Genomic DNA, 12,432 nt, shown 5'->3' on the forward strand with positions numbered 1-12,432 from the left:
TGGATAATGACCTCTATTCTTAAAATGTCTACCTGAGAAAGATTAGCCCTGCCAAAAGAGTTTACTGGTTGTCCCAACTAAAACCTGAGATAGGCCCCTGATCTGCCTTTTCTTAGAACATATACTTTAGAAAATTTGCAGTTGTAAATTCTTTCTCCGTCTCTTTGGGCAGTATCTTCTACAGTCAGGAATGTCTTTGGCAAAGACATGGGAACCTCCCTTTGAAATTAAATCATCAAGAAAGATAGGACCCCTGTCTCCTAGTCTCTGTGAGAGGCTAGAAGCCTAATTTGAATAAACACTATTAATCAAACACAAGTGGCCTAATCACAGTGGTCAAACGCTCCCTTCCCACATCCTTCAATACTTTCCTTCAGCACATTTCAGCATTTCAAAACCCTCTCACTTTTTGCTTCGGAGGAGATGAGCTCAGCTCTATACTGAAGTCTCTGTCCCCTGTGGTAGCAGTATGAGTAAAATCTGTGATGACCTGGCGAATTGTATGGGAAGCCAAAAAGGTGTTAGAGCGTTATACACCAACAGGAATGTTGGCAGTTTATACTGATGGGGACATAAATGAGATGAAATGAAGGAAAGGTGTCAGATTTTTGAGAGGCTATGGGACTGGCCAATACAGCTTTTAAGCTACAAACATGCACTAGCCTTTAAGAAAAGGGAGGAATGACCCCAAAGGTGGTTCAGAGGTTAGCAGAACTGCCAACACTACCATGGGCCCAGAGAACCAAAGGCTTGGGGGACAGGGTCGTTCCTCCTTTGGCTTCAAAGGACAAAGGACAGGACCACTGCTTTGATTTCAGTGGAACAGACTGCCAATACCCATGGTTGAAGGGACAAGGCCAATACTCAACTGGTCTAAAAAGGCGAGGATGCCATCCTGGCAGACCTGGGGGACTGAACATAAAGCAAAAGAGAATTATTCTCAAAACTTTAAGCATAATGGGATTTTCCCTGCTAAATCCTGGACTTGCTTGGGACCTGTGATCCTTCACATTTCTTTTTTTTTTTTTTATTCAATTAGCCAACATATAGTACATCATTAGTTTCAGATGTAGTATTGAATAATTTATCAATTCCATATAACACCCAGGGCTTATCACATGACACGCCCTCTTTAATGCCCATCACCCAATTACTTTTCAATTTATCTTATTTGAAATGGGGCCATCTATTCTATAGCTGCCCCACTATTGTCTTTTTGAAGCAGATAACATATTCGCTGCTTTCATATTGGGTGCACTGTGAAAGTTGGGTGGATTAAGACAGCCAAGAAGCAGAAAAACTTCTTAGTCTGATCTGATGATGGGATTTTCTATTCTAGGACACATGGTGGAAACAGGTGCAATCCTGAATGTACGTGAGAGCTAATACGTAGCCAAGACAGTACTATCCTGTGGTATAAATGATAAGGTTTGAATGAAAGCTTTTAATTTCCTGTCTATGAGAATTGTTTTCAGTTTCTCAGAGCCTCAGTATCTTCAAATGAAAAAATAGGCAGGAATGTTTTATATAAAGCCAGGGTATTATGAGAATCGAATAAAATATATGTCTGAAAATGCCTGGAAGCCCATGTTGCACATATTAGAGGTTCAAAAACAATGTTTATGGCTGTGAAAAGTTCTCATTAATTCTGAGTTACCTTCCAAGTGTGGGCTCATTATTGTTCATTAAGCATCTGACATTTATAGACTTTGTTTCTTGATTTACCTGAGGATAAAATGTAGGAGACAAGAATTATTGTGATTTGTGGATAAGACTTGAGTTAATGAGTGGATATGAGAAAAGATGAAAACTCGGTTCTATGATCTGAGTTTTGAGGTCACGTTGGGAAGGTTAGGAAGGTTTGTCACTTACCACAACCTAAACAATAAATTCCTCCTTAACCCTATATTATTTTTTCTTTAACATTTTTGAGCACCTGTGATATGCCTGTCTTTGTAACACACAACTGAAGACAATTATATCACATCTGGGTGGAGTGTTTCTGAACTTTTCAACAAGTAATTCCCCTTTCCCCAAATGTGGCTTGTTCATTCAAATTCATTCAACAATTATTTATTGGAGATTTACTCCACATCAGAAAACATGCTATGCATTCAGTAAACAGAAACAAATAAAATGGATATGATTTGCCTTTTTTTGAAAGCACGCTTTATTCAGAAAGTAGAAAGGAAAGAAAGAAATTATATCTGTGATTGCAAACAATAATAAACAGAATAGAGGATAAACTAGCTATAAAAGAGATTTCAAAACAAGGGTTATGTTTTGGACTGAGGGCTTAAGGAAGTATTCTAGAGTGAAATTTAGTCAAAATATAACAAAAAAGTGAATAGAAATGAATTATATGAAATTGGGGTTAAGAACATTCTAAAATTGAGGATCAGATGTGATAATTCACAAGAAGCAGAGAGCTCTGTAAATTCTACAAATACGCAGAAGGCCAAAAGGGCTGGAGTTTAAGGACTGTCTGATGATGCTGGAGAAGGAGAAAGATCCAGTCAATGTATAGTCTTAGAGTATGTACTTCATCGCTTCAATTCTATTCTCAAAGAAATAAGAAACTTCATATTTAGGGGTGCCTAGGTAACTCAGTCAGTTAAGCGTCTGCCTTCAGCTCAGGTCATGATCCCAGGGTCCTGGGATCCAGTCCCACATTGGGTTCCTTGCTCCGTGGGGAGTCTGCTTCTCCCCCTCCCTCAACCCCTCCCCTCCTGCTTGTGCACTCCCTCTCTCTCTCTCTCTCTAGTAAATAAACAAAATTTAAAAAAAAAAGAGAAACAATATTCAAAAGAGTCATCATCATACTATCTAATTTTCATTTTAAAGACATAACTCTTGTCTAACATAAAGAATCAAATAGAAAGTAACAAGAGTAGATGTTTAGAAACTTGTGAGATTATTGCAGTATTTCATTAAAGAGATACTGGTGACTTATACTGGGATGACTAAAATGAAAATAGTGAGAGGAAGACAGACTAAGTTATAATTTGAGTCTAGACCTCAAAGAAATGAATACAGATGGATTGCATTTGAGGGATGAGGTATCCACTTCTGTATATCCCTTGGAAGGATATACATGATCATTTTGGTTCTATCATAGATGACATCATAAGACATCTATTTTCATCCTGATAATGGATTTTTCTATATCCCTTAAGGGAGGGACCTTAAGATATGCACTTTCTGTTACCACTTCTATTTATATCCATGCCCGGTATCAGTTATGAATGACATAAATCTCACATAATGACAAAAAGTGATACTGATGCATCTTCATGTCAAATATTAGGTTCTCTGCAACTTATCTTGGGAATCTTTCCCAAAACAACTAGCTGCTATGTTTCCTATTACACATCACTGTTGTATCTACTTCTGACATAATTTTGCCGGAACTCTCACTCTAATTTGCCTGGTTTTCACACAGTACACGATGGGATTCATCATTGGAGGCACAAGTAAAAGAACATTTGCCATGAGAACATTGAAGAGAGGTGAGACATGTCGGGCAAAGCGATGGACAATGGCCAGGTTGATGATGGGCAGATAGAAGATGATCACTGCACAGATGTGTGAAACACAAGTATTGAGGGCCTTGAGCTGCTCCTTTTGGAATGCAATTCCCAGCACAATCTTGAGGATCAGGATGTAAGACACAGCAATGAGCATAAAGTCTACCATAACACAAAGTACTCCAAAAAAGCCATAGATGACATTGATTCAGTTGTCAGAGCAGGCCAACTTCATGACATCGGGGTGGAGACAGTAGGAATGGGATAACTGGCTTTTATTACAATATTTCAAACTTCTCAAAGTGAAGGGGAAGGGAAGAACCAGGAGGAAACTCCTGAAAAAGAATACTATTCTTATTTTGGCAACTCTGACAGGAGTCAGAATGGAGCTGTATCTCAGAGGGCTGTGGATGGCTAGGAAGCGGTCAAATGACATGATCAGGAGCACTGAGGATTCCGCTGCTGTGAATCCATGGATGAAGAATTCCTGGGCAAAGCAGGCATTGGCAGAAATTTCAGGGGCATCGAATAAGAAGATCCTCCCCATGGTGGGTAGAGAAGAGAAGGACAAGCCCATGTCAGACATGGCCAACATGGAAAGGAAGTAGTACATGGGCTCATGTAAAGAGGGCTCTGTCTTGATGACAAAAAGGATGGTGCAGTTTCCCAGAATAGCAGAAAGATACATGCTGCCGATGGGGATGGAGATCCAGATGTGTGCATATTCCAGCCCTGGCATCCCAACCAAGAAGAAGGTGGTGATTTCAACGTTCGATTTATTAATAATAGACATGACGCATTTAGAGGGCTCTACAATGAGAGAGAGAGATGCTACGTTAGTAAAATATGAATATCTGGAAAATCACCAAAAAATAGTTTTTGAAGAGCTTCTTTTGACAGGACAAAGAATTTATGTGGCTACCATATAGTGAAAAATACATGTCACTTTGAACTTGAATCTTCAGTTATCCTAGCTTGGAAAAATTACTGCTGGCCATATTTTCCCTATAGAGAATCTGGACCTTTATTTTGCATTCAGATACAGGTCTGAATTCATTTTTTTCTGTAAAGTTTTAGTAAGCAGTCATCAATTCCCCCCTTTTAAAAAACGTGTCAAGTTTTTATTTAAATTCTAGTTAGTTAACATATAGTGTAATACTAGGTTCAGCAAAATTGAGTGATTCATCGCGTACACACAACACCTGGCACTCATCACAACCAGGGCCCTTAAGTTGTCTACTGTTTTGCTTTTGTGTGCTAGATCTAATATTGGGTAGAATATATGATTCCCAAAGTGACATTTAGTAAAGGCAAAGGAATTCCAGACTCTTTTTCTTCCTAACCTTTGGAAATCCCCCTTGTAATGTATGGTCTTCTCAAAATTAAACTGTCCTTAATGCTATTTTTTGCCATCTGAAAATTGGTTATTTAAACATTCTTTAAAAAATACTTGTATTTCAAATCATGTATATATTTGTCAGGGCAGTCCCTGCAGAGATTACTGACAAATCATACCTCATTTCTTTTGGCCTGAAATTTGTGACCACTTGTGAAGTGTTACCAGGAGAATAATAAACTGACATGGTCAGTATTGCAATTTAGGAGAATTTGAATATTACCGAAGGCTGATCCTCCAAAAGGTAAATAGTGTTTTTAACTAGTCTCTGAAAGGAACATTCTTGCTAGAAGTATGACTTTTGGAAGCTTCCTCCTGCTCTATATGGAAGTTCTGTGTGGTTGAGAGCCAAAAAATTAAAAATAAAATAAAAATTAAAAAAAATTCAAAAGTAAGTGAAAGCTAGAGGGCTATCTGGGTACTCACCAGAGAGTGGATATTTTGGAGATCACTTTTGAGAGTAGCTGAAAGCTTCTGGTATAAAATCCCACATGTCATTGAATTTGACTGCCACCAAGTCTCCTCCTCATATATGAGGGCTTGCCTCTTTATTTCCCCAGTCACCTGCTCAAGGGGCACTGAACTCTCTGGGGATTGCAGCCAGGCTGCCTCTGCTCTGAGAATAAGCATACAAACACATGCAGATGCAGGAAATCCAGTGAGAGTTAATACCAAGGACATGAAATAAGTATCTAGACTATGAATCAGGAACCGTTTTCAATAGTAAGAGGTCCTTAGTAACCAGGTATGGGAGAAACATGGTAGTGGTAAATGCTGAGCAAAATCTCTGAGACTTCTGTTGGGTACTTGGCTCAGATATTCCTCTGCCCCAGTCAGAGTCCAAGCAGAGATGTTGGGAGTTGAGTTTGTGTATATAAAGAAGTGATGCAAGACAAACACCCTATGACATCTATTTTTAGCCTAGACTTCACTCCTCAAGTTGGATTCATCCTTCCACATGCTCCTGGACATCACTAACTAAATATCCCTGTAAACCAACAGATCCAAATTAGACTTCATTTTCCCCTTTCCTAAGTCTGTCTCTTAGGGACTTATCATAAGAATACACTATGATGTTCAATATTTTACAAGCCAAATATCTGGGCCCTTTAATCTCTTCTTTCCCACACTTCATACATAGTAGAAACTAACAGTATCAAGTATTCAAATTGTTCCACATATTGAGATTCATTCATTACTAGATGACGATGATGAATCCTTTAATATGTTGGATAATAGTAAGTACATTTACTACCTTCATTCAGGTGATGAAGAAAATCTTTCTCAAGGAGGTCACGTGGTCTCTCCAAGATCAGGCAGGGGTTGTATGGTAGAGGTAAGGTAGGAGCTCAGGGCTGCCAGATTCCTGATAGTTAAACATGTTGCATGCAATCAGGAATGTCAATCAATATTTGGGGAGTTATAGACAGAATGGTTGGCTGGAACTCTGTATTATTTCAACATTCTAAACGGCCTACCAGCTTATTCTCAGAGATTAGCAGGGTTAATCTTATCTTTGGAACGAAGAAAATAATGCAAACGGTATTTGATGGTTAATATATTTTGTGAATATAGGTATCTACAAACACATTAAAAACAGCAAATAGAGTACAGCGATATATAAAAAATAACAATACATCTTGACCAAGTGGAGCTGATCATAAAAATACACACTTTTCAATAATCAATGAGTAAATTTCACACTGACATAGAGAAAAAACTGCATTCCATCTCAATAGATAAAGTCCTAATATATTTTCATCACAAAACCTCTGAGCAAACTAGAAATAAAGGGTACTACTTTGAATTGGTAGACATATATAAAAATGCTTTAGTTGACATTACAGTCATGAAATAATGTTGGACATTTTCTCTCAATGACATGTAAAGTTCAGGATGTCCCTATCAGTATTCTGTTCAAAATTCTACTGGACGTCCGGGACTGTGTAATATGGAAAAAAGAAAGAAATGAAAAGAATAAAAATTTGAAAGGATAAAGTAAAAATGTCTGTACTCACAAATGATGATTGTTTAGAAATCTATAAATATTAAGAATAAGTTAATTTTAACTTTTTAACATTATAACTGAGCCACCCAGGCACCCAAGAATAGGTTAGTTTTAAAAAGCCAGCCAGAAATATACAAAACTGAGTTCCCACACACTTGAAAAAACAATTTGTATAAATATAAAATACCATTTATGCCAGTCAAGGTGTTTAATCGCTAAAACCAAGCATGCAAAAATAAATACAATAAATACTTTTAAGATACCTACACGGATAAATTCAAAACACTGCAGAAAATTTCAAGATCTATATAAGCAGAGAGATCAGGTTTATAGATTAGAAAACTCTGTGTTGCTAACAATTCTTCACAAAGTAACATTCACTCAGCACAATTCTAATCACATCCTAGTAGGTTTTACTGTGGAAATTGACAAGCTGGTTGTAAACTTTATGTGGAAATGCAAAAGACCTAGAATAGGCAAGATAAGAAAAACATTGAATGAACTGCAACATTAGATCTCACTAACTCTAAAGCTGCATTTATTCAGCGGTGTGGCATTGACACAATGTTGGAGGAATTTATCAACAGGATATGACTGTCAATTGACCCATGAACTGGACCTGGATAATTGGAGGCTCCTCACCCCCACCCAATCCTCCGAATGTACATTCTGGGCACCATTCACAGTAGGAGCCCTGAAATGTTCAAGGACATAGCCTTGAGGAAGCAATGTGTTATTGAGACCCTCTGGGTGGTATACGTGACTGAACCCATGAACGCCTTATGTAAACTTTTAAGATTCTGGGAGCAGATGTGGAGATTTCCTCGTCCTACGACTACCCAAGACAAGCCTCATATATGTTTCTGTGCTTGTTAAACCTGCCACCTACCAACGTGGAATGCTCTGCCTCTTTCTCTGGTCTCTGCTTGCCCTCCGTGTATGGGGGCCAGTTTCAGATTTTACCTGGGAAGTTCCTGAGGTTGCAAACCAACACACAAGAAGAGACAAAATGACACTGACAAAATTTAATAGGAAAAGGAAGGTCTTTTCAACAAATGGAGCAATTTATATACAAAAATAAATGAATAAATATTGAACTTTATCAAAATTAATTTCAGCTGGATCATAGACCTAAGCATTAAATAACAAAGGAAAAAACATGTAGAACAAAAATTACAAAAAAAAATGTTCATGACCTTGGAATAACCAAGGACATAAAAAGATTAGCCCTGAAGTAATAATAATCACTTATAATTAACAAAAGGGAAGAACTTCCATTCACTGAATGACACTTTTAAGAAGACCAAAAGACAAACCATCCACAAGGAATAAACATCTTTATTACACATATATGACAAAGGATATATAAAGAACCCCTAGAAATTAGTAAGTAATGTAAAAAAAGTGTACTTGAACTCTCACAGTTCAATCTGCATTGAGGAAAATAAAAATTAGTATCATAATGAGATACCATAACATAAATACTACAGCTGCCACAGCAAACACATCTCTAAGATTATCTATAGGAATTTTATTTATAACAGCCAAAATTTGGAAACAACTCCAATATCCATCAATAGGATAATAGGTTAAAAATAATTTTGTATTCTGTTTTAATTGGCCTGTGATGTTACATTATTATCCAGACTTTGAAAAGCTCCCAAGTGATTCTAATGCCTTGCCAAGATTGAAAGGAGGGCTTTCCATGGCTCTTATATAGGTGCTGTCAGTTAAGATGATATATTTCAGCATACTTGTCTGTCTTCTTAAATGTAGCATTCTAAAAATGATTTACCATTTCCACGATGAATTGCATTCTCTAAGTACACTCATTGCTAATTCTTGGTGTAAAATAATAACGGATCCATTTTCTAAGAACTCCCAATAAAATTCCTAAAAGCTGCTATTTAAGCTCATTTCTTATGTATCCTTTAATAATTTTTTTCTTAAATCATATTTTTTATATTTTTTCTCAATAATGTCATTCCGTTCTTTGGCAGGTCTAGGAGACAGCTACTGGTTTTATTTCATTTTCCTTTATTTTATTTAATTTGGTTTGTTCTATTTTTTCCAAATACCATTTCTTCAACCTTCCTAGGAAGAGAAACACCTTCTTTTGTGTATTCCAGTCACAGCGATTGTAGTAATGTCATGAACCAGTTTTGCCAATCACATTGAGTTCATACCCAAGGGTGTTACGACAAGTTCTGGTTTAAGAATATCAAGTAATTCATATTTTTCAGGCCTTTCCTTAAGTCTCTAAGTGAAGTTCATAGTGAAATTTCACTCTTTTCTCTGTTAGTGGAGACGTAAGAAGTGTTCCTACTACCTATCCCTCCAACTTGTGACCATTTACTCATCACGTAGGGGGTTTCATTCAGAATAGTGATTTCAACAAAGAAGAAAGATGAAAAGAGCAAGAGTTGGTGATGCTATGACTTCTAGAACTTAAGAATGATGAAGCTCCCCAGGTTCCTGCAACTTCTATTTCCTATCTGTGAGCCATTGCAATGTCTTACCTAAGAATGTTGTGCTGCATAGGATACTATGATTTAGTACCGCCTCTAGCAGGGAGTGTTTACCTTAGTAATACAGACCTTCTAATTTTCAGGATTTAGTGTGGATTAAATATTAGTGCTTATTAAAAGTGAGACAAAATTCAGTTAGAAAACTTTAGATAATTTTTGTGAGGACCTGACTAGATCTTATCTACATACATGAGATTACTCCACTTATTTTAGGATTGATGACTATATTTGTGCTTGCTTTTATTTTAATTTCTATCCAAGTAATTAATTCATAAAAGAAGTGAACTTTATATTAATGGGGATTTTCAGACATACTTTAATGGATTCTTTGGTTTTCTTATCATGCATTATATCCATGTCTTCAAAACGTGCTAGGATTGCTATGCTTTTAGCAACATATGATAACCAATCCATATGTTCGAGGTATTTTGCTAGACACTGACAAAGATAGAAATTAAAATATTTGACTTCAATCACATACACATTGATGTAGGATGTAGCCAATTAAGAAATAATATTGCTGTTTAGCTATCTAACTGGCAAAGAAAGTACTATACAAATTTGTAAGGAGCAGCTCACCCAATATGCATACTAAAGGAAGCAGTGTATTCAATATTTTTTTAAGATTTTATTTATTTATTTGACAGAGAGAGAAAGAGCACTCACAAGCAGGGGGAGCAGCAGAGGGATTGGGAGAAGCAGGCTCTCCACTGAGCAGGGAGCCCGACACTGGGCTAAATCCCAGGGCCCTGAGATCATGACCTGAGCTGAAGGAAGGCTGATGCTTAATTGACTGAGCCACCCAGGTGCCCCTAATATATTGCAGAGAACTTAAAATATAAATTGATGACATATTTGCTCACCTATACTGTATTTACATTTAGTACATGTTTCACAGTAAATGAAGATAGGAGCATTTTTATGATTTAGTTGAGTTGCTGATGAAACAAACACACAAACAGACATATATCACCCCCCAACACACGAACACACATACATACACACAAACACACAAATATACACACAAATGCACACAAAATAGGTTTTTAGGGGATGCTGATGCTGTGTGTGTGTGTGTGTGTGTGAGAGAGAGAGAGAGAGAGAGAGAGTGATTAATCTTTCTGTTCACTTCAGTCAGGGCTGATCATGCCTGAGTTAGAGTTATGTTTGCTTTTTTCCCAAATGGACATACTAATTTCCTTTTTTTTTAGAATAATAAATAGAAAATTTTGTTGAATCAAAATAAGATGGTACTTCTGTAGCTATTGTTGATATAGTCATATAGCTGCTTGTGTGGAGAGGTAAAAGGGAAAAAGGAGGTAGAAAATGTAGTGCTCAACGTATTATAACCCCAAGCTCTGTTGGATGTTGTTGCTGCTAAATGAACTCAATACTTTGAAACTTGATGGGCCTGCTGAGTAGATGAAATATATATTTTTGTCAGTCTCTATTCCTTTGTTGTCATTCTCAACCTCTACATTTGTTCAAACATTGCCAGGTGAGCTGGGCATTCACTGCAGCTCAAGTTTCTCATCAACCTTGTCTCTTACGTAATTTCGTGAGAATCAGATTTCTAATCTGCTGACTCTTCACAGAGTACACAATGGGATTCATTAGAGGGGGAACCAGAAGGAAGGTATCAGCTACAATGACCCTAACAACTGGGGAAGCGTTTTTGGCAAAGCGGTGAATAATCGCCAAGGTGATGACAGGCACATAGAAGATGAGCACAGCACAGGTGTGGGAGATGCAAGTGTTGAGGACCTTGAGGCGGCCCTTGTGTGAGGCAATGCCCAGAACAATCTTCAGGATCCACGTGTAAGACACAGAAATGCACATCAAGTCTAACATAGCAGTTAGGGCCACAAACAGTCCATAGATGACATTGACCTTGTTGTCAGAACAGGCCAGCTTCATGACATCCTGGTGAAGGCAGTAGGAGTGGGATAGAAGGCTTTTCCTACAGAATTTCAGTCTCTTTAGAATAAAGGGGAAAGGGAAGACCAATAAGATACTTTTTATAGCAGATACAAGGCCAATTTTAAAGACTCTGGCACTGGCCAGGATGGAGGTATATCTGAGAGGACTGTAGATGGCTATCAAGCGGTCCATGCACATGATGAAAAGTACTGATGACTCCATAGCTGAGAAGCCATGAATAAAGAACTCCTGGGCAAAGCAGGCATCGGGAGAAATTCCAGTGGCATTGAACAAGAAGATTCTCAGCATGGTTGGAAGGGAGGAGATGGACAGTCCCAGGTCAGAAAAGGCCAGCATGGAGAGGAAATAATACATAGGTTCATGCAGAGAGGTCTCTGTTTTTATGAAAAAGAGGATGGTGCAGTTCCCCAAGATGGCAAGGAGGTACACGAAGCAAATGGGGATGGAGACCCAAATGTGAGCATGCTCCATGCCTGGGATCCCAACGAGGAAGAAGGTAGAGATTTCCACTTCCGAGGTGTTAAAGACTGACATTGCAGGAAAGGGAGATGAGGATGTGGGTCTCAGAAGAGCCTTCCTGCAATGGCAAAAACTAGTTTCCTTAAATGTGTATTTGTGTAGCCATTTGTCTAGTTGTTTGGGTCAATGGAATCTTGTGATTCCACCTATTCTGCAAAAATTCTTCGGATTAAAATAAAACATTTTGTAAAGTGTGGACAGGAATAATATCATAATACATGCAAGTAGGATACAGGAACATGAAAATATACCTATTCCTCATATATTCATCAGTAGATGGATATAAATATCCTAGATGTTTTCCCTAGACTCAGCACATAAGAAGGAAACAGAAAATTTATCAACCTCTATTTCTTAAACATATTTTGTTAGGATAGTGACATTCTATGAACTTGGAAATTATACACATTAACATAGGTTCAGATCGAAACATCACACTACAGATACATGTGCAATTATTTAATATTTAACCTTTAAGAAATTGTATTGTTTTGAAACATGATGGTAAGACAA

At 37.5% G+C, this 12,432-nt stretch overlaps 2 protein-coding genes across 2 annotated transcripts; both read right to left on the bottom strand.

Annotated features, from left to right (window-relative positions):
• Nucleotides 1-3,384: 3,384 nt before the first annotated feature.
• Nucleotides 3,385-4,320, bottom strand: LOC123782632 (olfactory receptor 51A4-like). Its single transcript, XM_045782883.2, is given in 1 exon segment — nucleotides 3,385-4,320. A coding segment is annotated over 1 exon segment (936 nt).
• Nucleotides 4,321-10,992: 6,672 nt separating this feature from the next.
• LOC123782643 (olfactory receptor 51A7-like) lies at nucleotides 10,993-11,934 on the bottom strand. The gene has a single exon (XM_045782894.2). It carries the CDS (start codon nucleotides 11,932-11,934, stop codon nucleotides 10,993-10,995), a length of 942 nt encoding a protein of 313 aa, XP_045638850.2.
• Nucleotides 11,935-12,432: the final 498 nt, after the last annotated feature.

This window comes from Ursus americanus, chromosome 16 (genome assembly GCF_024610735.1).
Source record: "Ursus americanus isolate L20-20 chromosome 16, mUrsAme1.1.p, whole genome shotgun sequence".
In the NCBI taxonomy this organism is placed as follows: Eukaryota; Metazoa; Chordata; class Mammalia; order Carnivora; family Ursidae; genus Ursus; species Ursus americanus.